This window comes from Schistocerca nitens, chromosome 2, assembly GCF_023898315.1.
Source record: "Schistocerca nitens isolate TAMUIC-IGC-003100 chromosome 2, iqSchNite1.1, whole genome shotgun sequence".
Classification (NCBI taxonomy): Eukaryota; Metazoa; Arthropoda; class Insecta; order Orthoptera; family Acrididae; genus Schistocerca; species Schistocerca nitens.
Window position 1 is genome coordinate 159,085,072 of NC_064615.1, and position 18,788 is coordinate 159,103,859.

At 36.8% G+C, this 18,788-nt stretch overlaps 1 protein-coding gene across 1 annotated transcript in view; it reads right to left on the minus strand.

Moving 5' to 3' along the window:
- LOC126235852 (structural maintenance of chromosomes protein 4-like) overlaps positions 1-18,788 on the minus strand; it is a 329,466-nt gene that overhangs the window by 164,304 nt on the left and 146,374 nt on the right. Inside the window, exon 7 of the mRNA XM_049944717.1 lies at positions 17,100-17,250. Coding sequence (XP_049800674.1) covers positions 17,100-17,250 — 151 coding nt within the window. The remainder of the gene's footprint in view (positions 1-17,099; positions 17,251-18,788) is intronic.

Sequence of the window (18,788 nt, forward strand, 5' to 3'; positions counted from 1 at the left end):
ACAATACATTAGACTAGGATGTTGCTTGTGCATTATCATTTTTTATATGGAAGATACTATTTGATAAATTTGGGTGTAACACTTTTTCCTCCAGAATACCTCATATTACAAATGCATCATGTACAACTCAAATACAGCTAGGCATCATGTTGCTTATCACAACACTGATAATGTTTTTCCTACAGATCACAGACTGCATATTGTGCCTGTTGTCAAGATTCCTTTTCTAAATCCACATTGTTCTTCTTGTCTCAACAGCCGCACCTTTCCTTCAGTAGTTCTCTTGTATAGCTTGCTCCTTGGCACACCAGGGTAAAACCTATATACTGAAATAATGTCAACATTTCCAGTTGCCTTCTCTTGCAACATTGTGTAGATTGGCTTATACAGTAACGATTTCCATCTGATATCAGTATGTCTCCACTGATCTCATCAGTATCTCAGAACGGTTTGCATTACCTCGTTCTTCAAAACTCCATGTCCACAAAATTTTATCCTTGTATGTCTCAGTTTCTTTCACACTGCTTTACTAAACTATTTCACTGAGCAGCCAATGAGCACTGTTAATCAGTTAAGGTGGTATCATGAACATATCCAATAGTTTTGTAGAAAAAAGAGTAAGAAATATAAGTTATTGCAGTTGTCTCTTTAATTTATGGCTCTTCTCTTTGTTAAGCCAAGTGTTGGCAACTGCTAAGTCATTATGTATGCAGAATTACATTAACTTTTTTGCAGCTTGCTCAGATTTGCAAGTTGGCAGAATATACTGATGACTGTAGTACACATCAACCCACTACACATCACAGGTTCACGCAACCCCCATGATGAGCACTTTGTACTGGCAATGTTGTAAGTCTTACTATTATGATCTTACCAGATACATGACATACTTTCAGCATGCTGATTAACTGTGTGATGTGGAAATTCGACGTCTATCAAGTGTCCACATAAAATATTGGGCTTGATAGTGAATCACAGCTGGCTGCAAGCAATCATGGATCATCACTACTGAGAACACCTCAGTGATTTTTATCTTCTCCTCTCAGACTTGTGGCCACCAGTCTCTATTTATGCTTTTACAAGCTCTATAGCTGTCACATTTTCTTGGTCTGTTTGCCAATTATTCTTTCTTCAGATTAATAAATACTGTCAGTGCACAAATGAATGATATTTTCATAGTTGATATTTCAGTCATTACTCTTCTTCAACAGATCTTCAAGGACATGAGACATTTCTCAGTTTCTTGTATTCCAACCCTTACCATTCAGCTTTACTTCTTTCATTTTCTTCCCTCTTCTCATCCTTCTTACACATGACTGTATTTTCTGAAATCATCACGATGATGAATGATGTTAGTGTTACGTCAAGTGGACCTAATTTTTTCAATATTGTGATGTCCAAGAATTCTCTTTACACTGAAAATAGGTGCAATTTATACTACCCAATTGCCTAATTTGCCTTAGTGCTTGATACTTATTAAAATGTGAGTTTAAAAGCTAAAACACATTGTAGAGCAATGGTCAGTAAGACTGTGTGACATGAAAAACTTTTACTGTTGCAGCCTACAATACAAAGATGAAGCTGTAGTTGATTATATTCTCGTCACTCCCCCCCTCCCCCTAGAGATTTACTTCCAACTTAGAATAGCCTGTCCATATGAACTATTGACTGTTGTACATCACATGAAAGGTACCTTTTTTATATAAAAATGTCTTTCTTACAACATAATAAGCTGTGGAAGAGAACTGTAAGTAGATTTTACAGATGTGTCAGTTGGTTTATAGAAGACATTTGGTTTTCCTAGTATACTCCCATCTTATTAGCCACATTCAGGTAAAATCAGTATGTGTTATGTGGCTTTTCATTTTATTGCTTGCTGTTCTGTAATCACACATCATAAAAAAATTATTTACAACTTTTAGTGAATTACAAATATCACAATGCAATAAAATTATTCCTGCATACCATCATTTCTGCCAAAATATCACTTTAAAAATGACAGAAAGTTAGGTGTAAGAGTGTAAGCTAATATATCAAGTAATAGTGTTGAAGGGGAACATATTCGTATTGCTGATACATGTCAGTCATGCAAAGAGGATGGGAATTCATAAAGTATGCATAGCCATACATGTATTTATTTGGCATAAATGATTAAATGAACAACTAACAAAATAAATTCTAATAGCAATGTCTATTAACTGGCAGTTGCAGTAAATAGTGTTTGAATGACAGTTTCACTCAAATGCTGATCTGGAGGGAATACACTTCTCAGTGACTAGAGCGCTGATTTCTTTGCAATCATGGGGGGCTGTGTACTTAATGGATGTGATAAAACAAAAAAGAATGTAGAATGCTAAATTAATGTCTGTATGCAGTGGTGGGGAGCTCACGTTAATGCTCGACCAACATGGTCAGTGGCTTGCAGAAATAAACTCTGGAAAATGCATCTGCACTGAACGGTGGCTCAGCTCACACCACAATTGCTTTTTGCTGACCCATGCCCATGCACGCTACATAAGTTACCAGAATTTTGCCTATTGGTAAGTGTGCACACCGACAGTTCTAGTCCGTTTCATGCAGTTCAGTGGCACAGCTGCCACAGTGTGTGCATGATAAAGATGGTGGGTAAAGTTATAGATCACAGACTGATAACAACATTGCAGTCATGAGGCATCTAACGGACTCAAACATATAAAAATACAAATGACCACTGAATTCACTATTTACACATGAGAAGAATGGTAACATAAATCAATTTATTTTCTTATGAGTATTAAGAATGGCCTACAGCCTCAAATTATCTGTCATAATAGCTGCTGCTACTGTAGTTGCTACAGTAAGTTGTTCATCTCTTTCCCTGGATGTCACTTTCACTACAAATAAGTGAAGCAATTATCCCCTGTGGTTGTACATTGAAGTACAGAGCTGATTGTTTAACTTTGATACATAATGTACAGGCAGAGAGGAAAAAAAAAAAAAAAATGAAACTGAGAGTGAAAATTAACGTGTCAAGTATATAGTGTAAAAGCATTTGGGAACTGACCTGGCATCTACAATGTTTATAAAAGAATTGAAACAAATCTGATATCTAGGTGTGACAGAGAGAGAAGGAGCAAGCAGAGTTTAAATCTGTTTCCAGATGTTCAGTGCTGCACCCTCGAGCCACATTACATGGACTAAGGTAGCCTAACAACATAAAACTTTTTAAATTATTGCTTTAGATCAGCAAATTTTAAAGTCAGGCCTAGTTATAACTATTACTTTTTTCCCTTCAACCTCTCGTGTGTTGCTTGGTCATATAAGAGAAGCATAAATTTGTGAAGTGCAACAGTTACCCAATTGAAACTTCGTGGCAGATTAAAACTGTGTGCCATACCGAGACTCGAACTTGGGACCTTTGCCATTCGCGGGCAAGTGCTCTACCATCTGAGCTACCCAAGCACGACTCACATCCCATCCTCACAACTCTACTTCCGCCAGTACCGTCTCCTACTTACCAAACTTCAAAGTAGGAGACGAGGTACTGGCGGAAGCAGAGCGGTGAGGATGGGGCGTGAGTCATGCTTGGGTACCTCAGATGGTAGAGCACTTGCCCGCGAAAGGCAAAGGTCCTGAGTTCGAGTCTTGGTCCAACATACAGTTTTAATCTGCCAGGAAGTTTAATATCAGTGCACACTCCGCTGCAGAGTGAAAATCTCATTCTAGTTACCCAATTTCTGTCACTGTCTCCCATATCCCCACCACAGCTGAAGATTACCAGGGAGCATGTAAACATGGTGCAAACTATAGATTCTCCTTCCAAGTGAGAGTTACGTGATCTTATTCAAAATTTGCATGTGGAAGAACATAATGCATCAGAAATTCATTTAAGGACGAGTTTGGTAGTAGTCACAGCTATATGAACAACAATGTGGTGCAGGAATACAGAGAAGACTGCACAGATGTGCATGTTGAAGGTAGTAGATAATGGAAGACAGGGGTGAGTTAGGATCCTGTCCAGAATGTGTACCAGGTTGTTCAAGGTCACTGTTGATTTCTGAGTTCAGGGATGTTTTCCTACAAAAAACTAGCATTGTTTACAGAATTTCAGTTTTCAGGCAAAAGTCCCCATGTTTAACAAATTGGTGTCAATTAAAACTGATCATTATTGGACACAGGATAATTGTCATTAAAAGTCAGTAAAAACTTTATTACTTAGGCTGCTCATTCATGGACAGTGAATTCTGAGGCGCATCATTTGCATGATGAAGTCTTGATAAAGTAAATTTTATATGACACTTAACACTAAACGAAGGCACTGTCTTACTTGCAAATATTTTTCATTGGTCGTGTTGTTGAATTTTTCTATTTACTAAATTTCATTGTGGACGGTTACCGTAAACATAATGAAAGAGTGACCTAAAAGAGAGGAAGAAAATACTGAGAACAACCACATACACTTGTATATATGGTCACACTTATACCCAACATCTATCTATGTCCTACTTCTTGGATTAGCATCTTCTCTGATGATAGATTACTATTTTGGCATTGCAGAACATGAGATTTCAGAAACTTAAGGTAATATGGTTTAGAAACACCAGCAAGGGATCACCACAGACTTAATCTTTGACAAAATTTGGAGGAACATGATAATGCGGAAAGTGATGTGAAGGAAAGTGACAAGGTTTCAGAGGTGTGAAGCAGACGAGTATTTGGAATTCAACAGTGCTGTTGAATCCTTTTGAGTGGTTCCTTCACAAGGAAATGATGACATGCTGCTAGAGGGGGAAGAACAGCAGATAGCTAAGTGAAAGTGAAGAGCTGCTCAGCAGTGATGCCTGAACATTCGCACATGGATGTCGGTACTGACTGTAAAAGAAACACAGTTGGGAGTAGTCAAGAACCAGATCACTTGTTTTGCAGTAAAACTAATGCAATCCCACCATAAAGACCAACACTATAAAGCTCAGTACCATTGGGCAGATGGAGTTACATGGATGACATGTAGACCACAGCTCCCATTAAACAAAGCACAAATCACTGCGTGGAACACATTCTAACTGGTTGTCTTTACCAAGTGAGAGTATTAAAGATGATGGGTTACCCTCCTGACAGTCCAGACTGTTCTGGCGATGAAGAAGCTGCTGGGAAGATGATGCTTCACTTCAGATGGAGTTCAGGGCACTGTGACACTATGGCTTGACAGACATGCTATAGACATTCAACCAGAGAAGAGACTAAAGTGCTACATTATTACAACAAACATCTTAATCAGCATCTCGGTGATTATGTTGAAAAACACACAACCCATGTACACAGAGTATTCATCCATAAACGCTTTCAGATGTTTATACTTGTTTTAAATTCTGGGTTAATTGGAATTAAAAAGCTACAGCCCTTGCACAAGAAAATGTGATTTCTGAAGCCATAATTAGTATATAGAACTAACTGCCTGTCACTGTTGTTACTGAGAATGTAGTGTTCGAGCTCTAGCATCAATGGGCTGTCACTTTCTTTTTGAGCAAGGGTAAACATGGTGTCACTAGATTCAAACTTTCTCAGATCAGAGCCTAGTACTATGGTGTCCCTGCATTTGAAACTGTAGTAGAAGACAAGAAGTACACTACAGAGGGTGTGTTTTCAGCTGGCATGGGGGCATTTTCCAATGAATATCAGGCAAAAGAAGACTTCAAAACAACAATGAATTTGTATGGATAAGAAACAAACTCAAAACTAAAAGAAAAAGACACATGTTGTGATACATACCCTCAAGAAACTGAATTTTGAGGCTAACATCTCCTTGCAACTGACAAAGAAAAACTATGTAATGGATTAAGACTCAATTGAGCCTTCCAAACATCCCTTGCACAGTGAGTCATGGTTTCAACCAGCCAGTACTTTTCTCATGTAGTTTCTAACTAAGTATGTAGAGATGGATTGAGAGCTACTCATGAAAAAAGAAAGATCCATTTATTGTGCTGCCTGCGAATAAAAAGAAGAGGTTACTAATCTGTTATGATTTTAAAGTAATTTTTAAATGACTAAAAAATAAAATAAAAAAAGGCCCCTTATGACTCTGACTTAGCCATAATTTTGCTTATCAAGCAGCTTATGGTAGTGGTATCTCAATAACTTATTGACAAAGTGAAACTGTGCACACATTTTTTGTGTCGTCAGTGGACTGTCAGGCCATGACACAAAGCTCACTACATTAATACAGATTTGTTACACCCATAATTATTAAATCCAGGCTTTTAAAAGACACAACAAATGTACTGACAAAAACTGTGCCAAATTCTAGTATTAATATCAATCAATTGCTTTTTTTATCAGGTCATATCTACTTACAAAAATAATTTTCCTGATAAAATTATTAAACTGAATGTTACAAAACAGTTAAAGGGAAGTTGGATTTGACTCATATCACAACAAAGAAATTTATAAATTATGTGGAGAAAATAACTAATGAGACATACTTTTGCAGCACAAGAACTATCACAATACACAAAGTAACTTTTAAGAAATAACTAAATGCATAAGCTTCATGTTTGAAGTTCACAATCAGACAATAAAATAAAATCAGTATGGTGAAAGAAAAAAACGTAGTGGAGGCATATGACATCATTTCAGAGGAGCTTGACTGCAAATGGTTCAAAGTGAACACACTACTTCATGAAACAAAATTTTCAACATTTTAACAAAATGAACTACTTTCACATCCCTCTCTACATTAAATAAAACCTCATAATGGACTAGTAAAGTATGGAAAGTTGTTCTACAGCTTGCAACACTCTCAGATATGTATGTTCACAAATAATTCATATTCAAAAGAAGTCACACATGGTCCTGATAGTTAAACTTAGCTCCACCGTGATCTACAGCTGAAGTGTTAGACTGGTGACAGCGTGTAACATGTAGTGGTAATTCCATTGCCACTATCATTCGCATTGGATGATGACAAAAATTTCAAATCCAAACACAGATTTAGATAACTACTGAAGACCAAGAATAACATATTGAAGATATAATATAGAACATAAAAATGGTAACAAAATTATTTAATGAATGTTTATATCTAAACACAAAAAAGAAACAATAGAAGCTAAAAGTGAAAGTGCTTGCAAGTCACATAACCAATTTCATTAAAACTGACTTTAGTCCAAAAAGAGGTGAACAATAGTGCTACCAAAGTCATTGATCACTTACAGAACAATATTAAATGCCTGGCAGGTAGCAAAGCTGAAATTGAAAGTATACTGTAAAGATCCCTCTGTGTAACTCCTCAAAATTATTTTTACATCAGAATTTCTAGTTTATATAGTGTGAAAGTATTAATTAAATACTTACTTTTGTTATTATACATTTTTTCTGTAGTATGAACACATCTCTAATGGTCAGCTTGTAGTCATATAAAAACATAAATTAAATTGCAAACTGAATTGCTTCACATCATTAAGATGTATCACCTAATTGAAGCATGGAACTCACGACTAACATCTTTACAGTGGAAATTACTTCACACAAAAAATAAGCAAAGACTTCTGAAATTGAAGACATTGTGCACTTACACTACACAAAATTATCTAATAAGACACTAAAAATATTAATCAAAAGTGCAAAAACTGGTGTTCCAGATGAGTGCTTGCTGTTCTTTAAAATTGTTAAGTCAGTGAAGACAGCTAGTCAAGGGCAATAAAAGAATGAGACATCATAGAAAAATCAGTTTGAAAACACACAAAACCTTATAGATGTATAAAGATGCAGACTGCTACTTCTTGTGGCTTCAAAGAAAACATAATGCAAAAAAAGAACTGTTTGGGAAACAAAAACAATACAAACAAGAGAAATGTTACTCAACAAAAGTAAATTAAGTTTCACTATAAGACTGCAGGTTAGGATGACGTACTTCAGCACTACATGGCCAAAGGAATTTGTAAACAAAGGTAAGGAAGAAAATAATGTGAATACCCTGGTATAAATATCTCATTTCTAAAGCTTCTTCTGAGTGATCATTAATGATTTAAAACTGTCTTGTTGCGTGTTGTGGCACCAATACATTTTTGACAGTTGTACCAATTTACTGTCAAGCTGGACTATTCAGACATTAAATGAGGATAATTTGTTTACTACCAGTTTAGTTTGTGCTTTTATGATAACGAAATCCACAGTTGCTTTATTTAGTACCATGACTGTAGACAAAGTTCGTGGGAGAAATTCATCTGCTAAAACACCATACAGAATTGAAGAATACTGTTACATTTAATAAAGACAACTGACATGAAAGTGACTTCTTAGATTAATGTGCCTCTAGATAAAGGTGTGGACGGAAACAGTGAATTAACTGAGGGCAGTTAATAGTATAAAATCTCTTGTAAACCCAGGTGAATTTAAAGCAAAGGCTTCATTGGCCTAAAAGTGCAAAGTTCCAACGACTGTCCAACGGAAAAATATAATATTGCACTGATCCATACCACAAGGCATGTTTCTGCATAGAGTTTTGCACTGATTCATATCACAAGGCATGTTTCTGCATAGAGTACACCAGTCAAAGTACATAATCTACACTGTTTTCATCCAACAAAGAGTCATCACAGGGTTGTCACAAGTTGGTTTTCAGTGGGTTCTCCAGTCACAATGAAATTAAGTGTAACTGATAGGGCCTCTAAACTGTTTTACGTGGCCACGATCATTAAAGGAAGTAGGCATTGTTCCACTAAAGGACTGCACAATAATGTGTATGCTTGCACAGCTGGATATGGCAAAGACTGGTTTTTGTTGCTGCAGATAAAATGACATTTACTTTGGTCCCCTCAACAACAAAAGTAAAACAGCAAACTCACCCAACTTTACGATTTCTCAGACTGGTCCTCTGTACACAAAGAGGTGATCATCATTATCAACAACAACATTGCTGTCTAAAGAAATTCCAAAGTGAATTCCAAAGGGAGCTACCAGACCTAAAATGATTAATGCTTAGTATGTAAAGTTCTTAGCCATGGGGAATGTACATAGACAGTCAGGTTCTGGCAGGAAAAACACCTTCCATAGAAGCCCTCAAATTCAGTTCAATGAGCATCATGAAAGCTAAAAATCCCTCGTTTAACAGTTTACAAGGTGCTGCATAAACAACTTTGCTTCCACACATAAAAAGTTCACATTGTTCAGGCATTAAAGTGGAATGGCTTTCAGTTACGCCACAAATTTGCAATTAAGAAGCTGCAATGGATCTGGTAAAACCCCAACTATTTAGTAAACATAATTTTTTCCACCAAAGTAAACTACCGAAAATGTGGGCAGTATGATTGGCACAACATTTGCACTTGGGGTTTGGAAAACACTCACAGTTTTCAATAACGTGTCAAAGACAGTAATGTGAACGTGTGTTGTGTGCTGATGAGAGACAGTGTAGTTAAGACAATTTTGCTTATGGAGCAAACAGCAATGTGAAACATTTATCGGGGAACGCATGAGCAATTTGATGTCCCTCAGCCTCTTGCCCTTCAGCCAAATGCAATCACCCAGCAGGATGGTGCACCACAGTACTGGAGTTTACACATTTTTGACTTCTGGACCAAACATTTCCCAAGCGATGGAGAGGGTGTGATGGAGCACCCAAGTGTCCACCACGACTCCAGTCACAATCCCCTCTGGATTTCTCCCAGCTGGATTATGTGAAAGACATTGTGCACGTCTCATCTGTATGTGCCTTGGCAATCTCCACAGAAGAATTGTGGATGAAATACTCTCCACCACCCCAGGCATTCTTGTGTGCGCATGGGTTGAGATAGAGTATCGTCAAGACATTTTTAAATGTTACAAAAGGAAATAATGCAGCCGTATAATAATTTTTTGTACAAAATGTTTTGAGTTACTTTCCATGATGCCACAAATTGTATCTATGTGCCATACTTTTTTTCTTAATTGTATCTGGAAATTAGGCAAGTTTAAATTGGACACCCTGTATAATGTACGTATTCATGGTGGTTATTTACATCACTGGTGGACTGCAATCAAAACACTGGTGGATCAGGCTAAAAGAATCTGGGAGCCACATTACTTCAAAGAAAAGCTCCATCATCATTTATGAATTAATTTCAAAAGAAATAGATACTAGGAGAAAGAAATAAATAGGGCACTACATCCTAAAATATCTGGAATTTCTGGTGGGGAAAACAAGAAAAGAAGCAGCTAAAAGTTTTCCTCCAATTCACAAAAACTGTCACTGATGGCATCAGGAGAGTGCTAAGGAGAAACATTATTGACAGAATGTTTAAAGATGCACGAATATCTGTACATTGCAAAGGACCTGTGTCCGCTGCTTTCTACAGCAGGAATACACAAAAATGCTTGCACATGTGGTACAGTATACATAGAAATTACTAAAAACTGCATTAACAGGCGGCTTAAGGAACTCAAGAGCTACTGTCATCTGAGCAATAAGGATAAATTGGCAGTATCCATGTCTGACCAGGTGAAGGTACTACAGAATGAATAAATTCATTTCAAATTTCATCCTGGTCGAATTATTACTGCACTATGATGTTCAGAGAGGCTGCAGAAATTTAAACATGCATAAACGACTTAAACGGAAAAGAAGATGGACTGAAATTAGACAAGTTGTGGGCTTTAATCATAAATGAAGTGAACACTGATAATTCTGTTACCTTAAGCAGCAGTCAGATACTGTCACAATCCAACCAGTGTGTAGTTACATATAAACAGTTCACCTTGTGGAACTTGTTTAAGTTTGCAAATAGCAACTGAATCTTTTATAGCCTCAGAGAGTGTCTTTGGCATTAGGAGACAAAACCTTAGGCACAGTAATTTACCTCACATCACAACCTAACAATCGTATGACAAAAACCATACAACATAACCTATCTCTGGTTTGTCCTCTCCTCGACTACTTTTCTCTGTTTATCTTTTCTTTGGCTGACCAAGCTTACTTTGTACTAGTTTTGTCTTATAGCTTGGCAGTAACTTTGGTGGTCCACTTTCTTGCATTCTCATTACATGCTCTTTAAGTTTTTCCCATGAAAATATTTCATTCTTTTCTAATATCTTCATTTGCATTCCCATAAAATAATATGCAGTCAGCTGCTACTCTCAGAAAGCACATCTCTGCAGTTTCTATGCTTTTGATCTGTCATTCAGTATGTGTCCATTCACATCTATACAAAAATCTTAGTACTGTCATACTTTATTTAGTTTAAACAATTTAACCCTCCTGTGACTTTTTAAGTGCCATTTGACAATCTCATACAGTTAATGGAATTTCTGTAGCTTTTTACTGGCACTAACATGCAGAGAAATGCCCTGTAATTTCTTAACAGCTCAGCTAAGAAATTCTACTTTTGCTGTGATAACCAACTGTATTACCATTCATTTTGTACCACCGCTGTAGCTACAACATTTTGTGAGGCATAGATGCGAGCCATCACAATTTAATTCACCCATGCCAATGCCAATGCCAGGTGGCCAGCTGCCAGCTCACGACATGGTCACACATCAGAGGATACACTGCCTCAGGGCCTGTGTGTGACACCAACGTGCAGCACCACCTCAAGTCACTGAGCAACAAACTAAATTCATATAATTCATGAGTGAAACGGGCTCTCTCTATTTTCGCTGTTGTATTTGCTCGTAGTAACTTGAACTCTGCTCCAAGGATGAATTGTGTTTGTATCTTGGACTTGGCATGGCCTTGTACTCTGAACTTATATGGACTATCGGAACTGTGTTGACATTGTAGAACTTTGTGTCTGTTCTTATATTTGTGTGTGAAATCACAACATGTATGACAAGCAAATATCATGTATGGGGTGAAATGTAGATCTATGGTGCCTTCAAACTGGGGCACCCTTGCTCAGGGAGACACACCAGACAGAAAAGCAGGCACATCTGGAAGTCAAAAAATGTGGCAGCCCCCGTCAGAGTAAACCTGCACAGCACTCTTAATGCAGACAGCGGATAATTTCTCACTGAGAATTCTCAAGCTACCTTGGATAAGACTGGTCACAGCCAGGCAATAAAACAAATAAAAAATTGTGGAACTGAATAAAAGTACACATGGAGATTGAGGAGCTGAATCTGAAGCCATTTGATTTTTTGCTGGAAATTCAAATGCATAGCACAATGGACCTTACATGTTATCACAGATTTTTTTCCACTGTCTGTGAATATGGACAGGCCAGGTAAATATAAATTTGTCAATGATATAATGGTTGCTAAATACAAAATTTCCATCAGACAAGGATCTAGTTATTCTGAAACTATGCCAGGGGTGTAATTGCTGTATGGGCATGAGAATTTATCAGTAGAAAGGATGCAAGAGTGCACCACATATTTTTTTAATTATTTTTTTTCCGCTCTTTCCTTTATGCGTTACTGTACACACGAGAAGAAATGAAGAGGTACAAAGTTAAATAGGAAGAATGACACAAATAAAAAGGTAGCCTCCAAAGAAAGTTAGAAATAATACACTCCAGGCAAATGGTAACAAAGTTGGCACAAAATTAATCTCAGGCAATTAAGTACCAGCAATTGAGAGTGAAAATGGCTATAAAAGACTGAGACACATATCGCATTTACCATACATTGCTGTACACTTGAAATCAGTGATGAATTTTACAGCGTTACAGTTCTGAGATAAAATTTTATTTTAATCCTTCACCCCTGCACTGCAATTGATTGCTTACCACTTGTTCTATCAAAAAGAAGACACACAGGTTCAATATTATGCAGCTGTAAACAATACTTCCTGTTTGCTTCCTTTCCTTACATTATTTGCTGACTGTATGTCAAGTGAAAAACATTATTCCAATAGTCAATTAAATACCAACACCATTCCCATCATGACTAACATCACCCAACATGGGGTGACAGAATTTAGAATTTAAAATAAATGTATATATGAACATTGGTTCTTACCAAACAAAAACTCACCCTTGTCAGCAATCACAATAGTAACAATTGCATTTAATGATGAGTAGCCAATACTCTGAATGTACACCAGTCACTATAGGTGAAATCACTCAACACTCAAAACTGCAACTTCCTGAACAGCAACACCTAACAGAGCCTGGTTGAAGAGAGCAATATATGATGTGATAAACATTTGTAATAGATTATGTTCAATATAATGTAGTAAGCCATCAGGTAGCTTTATTTGAAAATTAAATTGTTCACTCAATATTGAAATGTATGATAGTTGTCAGTCCTATTAATTATTAGGTTTCACTCACATGTCTGTACGTATGTTTTCTTAATACAGCTGGAGAACAGGACAAACTATTGTGTATCAAATGACATATGTACATTTCTTCTACTGCCCAATCATCACTTAATAAAGTATGCCCATGCAGAAAAAAGTCCACCAAAGATGATGAAATATCATAAAAGGAAGACAAAACCCAGAAATGAAGTCTTCACAGCATAGATAAGGGCTTCTTATTTACCTCAGATGAAAATATGTTTCAAGTCATAGAAGACAAGTGATTTACCATCACCTGTATGTACCCACATTCATTCTTGTGAAATATACACTTTATGTATTAAATGTGTTAAAAAAGATGAATAAAGAGATAATATTACTAACCCTGCCGAGAGAGACTCACTATGAAAGTAAAAATGTCCAGGCAGAAGTACGAGCTTTGGGAGGCAACAATATAGGCTCTATACAAACATAACCAATGGACAATTTGTCTCTTGTGGGAATGAACATCCAAAGTCCATAATCATCCTTATCTCAAAAACAAATATTTCATCTGATTGTAATCTGTTAGTTACAACAGTCCACATATATCATAGATGAAATTCTATACTGATTATTGCAACTGCTACTCGAAACAATTTTTTCATGTGTTTACTTAGTTGCCTGAAGAAAAAACGAAAGCAGTAATTAGTTACTACAAAACATTAGCTGTGTATTCATGAACCTCTTTAATATAGATCCTGCCTTAACTTATTCAGTTTTGCAAGAGTGAAAAAAAATAAATAATTTAGACAAACCACTCACATAAAAATTTCATTTTTACATGTTAACTAACGACAAAATAAAATAAAACAAAATTATATTTTCAAGTGTCCTGCAGAGTTTATAATGTACATTTCTTCTGCTGCCAAATCAACGCCTAAAATAAAGTGTGCCCATGAAGAAAAAAGCACACCAATGATGATGAGATGTTGTAAAAAAGAAATCAAAACCCAGAAATGAAGTCTTCACAACGTAGATAAGGGATTCTCATTTATCTCTGGTGAAAGTAAGTTTAGAGCTGTAGAAGACAAATGATTTACCATCACCTATACAGCTACACTAAGCAGTGTGTGTGTGTGTGTGTGTGTGTGTGTGTGTGTGTGGAAGGCAGGGGGGGGGGGGGGGGGGGTTGCTATTTACAAGTGCCTAGCTCATTGCTGATTAAAGGATTTATCTGAAAGCTAATAAATTTTTCAGTTTTTTTTGTGTGCCTGTCAATGACTCATCGCTTGTGCTATTGGTCTCCTTTCCTCATTCTTCGTCAAGTCTACCATATCAGAATCAATATTTCTCATTACTATTCCATTTGTAGATGGTAAGGAATTAGAATTTTGTTAATTTTAGATTCATGATTATTGGGTAGAAGCATCTGGGATTTCCAAACCACACCACTTTCAAACACATCCTTGTGCTTCCAGAGATTAGCACCACCTCCAGGAGTCAATCCAGATTTGACAGGCTGAGAAGCAGCCATGCCATTACTGTTGAGCATGCTGTGGTCATAGTAATATTCTGCCAATGGGTGGTCAAATTTTCTCTTTGTCACTGTTTGGCAAAAGCCAGCAGAGTTGATACATAACTAGACTGCTTTCGTGGGTGGCCCTGCCACTGATGGGGTAGATTACCCCTGTAATGTGAGTGGGCGGATGGAGTATGGGGTAGGTCTTGCATCTGGATATTTCACGTCGCCCATGTGATGAGAGGTAGGGGCTAGGAGTGACTTAAGGCTTAAGTAGGTGAAGGAATACAGTTTTGGGAGAGGTGAAGCATGAGATGATGACAGAAGAGACAAACACAAAAGTATGAGGAAAGAGGGGGGTAGGGCTGGTAAAACAGATGAAAGGAGTGGAACATGTACACTGAGACAAGCAGGAGAAAGAAGGGGGAAAGCAGCAACAGAACACTCGTAACATATGTATGTGAAGGAAAGGACAGAGGAAAGTGAAAAGCTACTATAGGTTACATCTCGGAGAACTGCAGAATCTTCAGAATTTATTGAATAAATTTTACTCTCTCTTGTGTTCAGAGAAACTGAGACAATCCACACGGCCCCAAATGCTTGTCTGAAGGTCACTCGCTTTGTCTTTTGCAGTCCATAGTTATATCTAATCACTGTTGGGTTCCTTACACATTAATCCTAGCCTGTAACGTTATCTTCTATTTTATCTGTAGTTTCTAATGAAAGAAAAAAATTAGTCTTAATGCTGAGAATTAATTGGTTTTAAATGTTTTACATTTCTGTCATCTCTGCAATATGTGATACAGTTTAAACTACTGTTACATGTAATTTATATTCCACACAATGACACAGTAGTAGACGTCCAGGCATTCTTTGAGAAGATCGTACCTTCTGGTATGTGAACGTGTTAGCATAAGAAGCAATCAGTTGCAGTTTGAGAACCTAAGTTAAGTCACAATCAATGTCCCCTGGGAAGAATCAGTATGAAGATACATGTATGAGGGCTACATGTTAGGAATTCGTTGTTAATTGTGTGATTATAGGTCAGAAATTACCCTTGAAAACAGAAATTCAATTCTGTCAGTTACTTTTGTAGCTCATTGTCTCTAACTGTGAGTAAGCTAATGTGTTAGTTTTCTGTTAGACAGATAACATTAGAGATAATCTTTATGTTATGAAATAAGTGATTAAAGTTTATGCACCATTACATTCTAGTCATCATACAAAAAAGAACTACAGACAATGAACCTTAACACTAACATCAATAAATCTTGTCTTTCTTTAATTAATTGTGCTTGCCAGCATGCATCTATGAATGTAAGCACGAACATTTGCGGATGAAAGTCATGTGCCAAACCAAGACTCAAACCTAAACACCTGCAAACATCGTTCTTCAAATTCAGTCATTTCAACACATCACACTGATCTACAGACTGATTCACCCTCACATCTCTCCCTACATTACAAACTCAACAGAGGCTCACTTGATGTTGTTTTAGGGATGCCACCTACAATGGAGCACGTTGTTCAGACTTTGGCCCCCTCGATTTGTGAAATGTAAGTGTCTGAGTTTGAATCCTGGTTTGGCATAAAGTTTTAATTAATAGCAAATTTTCTATTTTCATTTGATTTTAAAAGTGTTTCTGTCATTTGTCTACACTGAGCAGATAATTAAAATTTATGTTATCTTTTCCAATACATAATGTCAGGGGAGAAAAGCGTAGATCGCTTAAATCACAATATAGATTTATGGACATTACTGTTGCTTTTCATGTTGAAATCACTTGTTCATACCAAATTTCATCACAAAATATACCCAATTAATAATTTAAAAAATCTGCCTTATATACCACTATATCTATAACTATTAATGTGTGTACATAAAATTTGAGGTTAAGCAGTAGTCCTCTCAATGAACTGACTACACAATTAAATATCTCAAAACCATGTAGTAGGCTGTGCAAGTTTTGTGAGTCACAGACAAGCAATCGTTTTTTTACCCTTATATAAGTAAACTAATTATTTGGTCTCTCAGCATAGGCATATATCACATGTCAGAATTTTATTCATCTTCTCATATTTCAATTTCTCTGTGACCAAAACCTATTAGATTTCTTACAGTTACAATTACTTTCACAAAAGATGATGATAACAACTGTAATGTGAAATTTGTCCCCCATAAATTGTCAAAATTATAATTAATTTTCATATCTACAGTCCTTATAACAATCCATTATAACAAACTACAATAATGAAGAAACTTTGCAATGAGAAAGAAAAAGTACTAATACAGAAACAAACAAGTACACAGCCCACCAGTGTAAACACCCCAACAGAAAGTGTGCAGGCATGTTTCTATTTAGAAATGTTAGGATTGTTTTCTACAGCAAAGCCTAATACCACCTTTCTTTCTTCATTAGCAAGCCGTTTCTCGCCTCTGTCTCGCATTTTGTTTGCTGACTTTATTTCCTGCCGCACTTTTTCTGTCTGAACTGCTGCAGCATTTAGTGATTCTTTTACAGTTTCTTTCTTGGACAATAGTTCATCTTTATTCCTGTGGGAAAAATATTGCATTAAAATGAATTCATGATGGTAATAACTTTAAACACACAGCCACAGTCTAAAAGGATCAGATGGTAATAAGTCCAACCCTTTCATAACACGTACAAGGGTGGTTTGAAAAGTTCTCAGAATGGAACAGAAAAAAAGTACTTACATCAGTGAAACTTTTTTTATTTTTCAATGTATCTTCCTTGCAGATTAATGCACTTGGTCCAACGATGATCCAGTGCCTTGATCCCATCTCAAAAATGAGTTTCCTCCAGGCGTGCAAAATAGTTGTCAACTCCAGCTATCAATTCTTCGTTTGAAGTGAGTCCTCGTCCACCAAGAAAAATTTTCAGTTTTGGGAAGAGATGGAAGTCTGACGGAGCCATATCAGGTGAAAAAGGCGGGTGTGGTAACAATTCATACCTTAGTTCATGTAATTTTGCCATGGCGATGGACACGTGTGCGGGTGTGCATTGTCTTGTTGCGGCAGCCATCTTGCAGATAATTTTTTCATTTCTAATTCTTCAGTTAAAATGTGATATACCCTTTCAGATGACATCTGGCAAGCATGAGCAATTACATCCCCTTTCATGACCATTTTGTGCACTTTTGGAATGATTTCTGTAGTAGTGACACATCTTGGCCGACCACTGTACAGATCATCATCTAAGCTCTCCCGACCAAATTTAAATTCATTTGTCCACTTGGCAACAGTTGAATATGAAGGAGCAGAGTCCCCCAGTGTATTCTGGAAATTGGCATGAATGTCCTTTGCTTTCAGATCTTTCTTTACGAAGTACTTAATCACTGCCCGAATCTCAATTGTTTTCATTCTTCACAAATCACTACGCAGGAACAATGACAGAGCCAAGGGCACCACAGCTCTCTTCTTAGAGCACTGACATGGCACGTGTTTACAGGCAACAGTCCAATGAATATCATGTGAACAACTAGTTGCACTAGCGCTGACCTCTCACGGTGATTCTGAAAACTTTTCAAACCACCCTCGTATTTAGTTCCATTGCACACTGTGATTCAGACATAAAATGAAGTTTCAGGCTTGTAGCCAGATGACATTGATATCTTGGCACAATATTATCGCTGACAACCATTTAACCATCTTCATGTGAATTTTAGTGAGTTTCAGTGTGAAATATTGCGGCAAGATGTCAATGTTGTCCAATTTTAAGCCTGATACCTCATGGAATACTCATTACTCCACAAAAACTATAAGAAGATGTAAGAGAAGTTCTTGAAGTTCTCAGCATTTTCAGTAGGTGTTGTTGCTGTATACAGAAGTCACTTGTCATCTTCGCATGAGGATGTTGGTAATTTGCAATTGTCATGATTTATGTCCACGCTATTTATGATGTGGAGTATGTCAACTGGCTAACTATTTTTAATAATGCATGGAAAGTTCTGGTTGAGAATAACAAATTATTTAGGAATACAGAGACGACTCACCAAAAGGCAGAAGCGCTGTGTCATCAACAGATACACAAACGAAAGGTACAGAGCTTTGCTTTGCTAGCTTTCAGAATG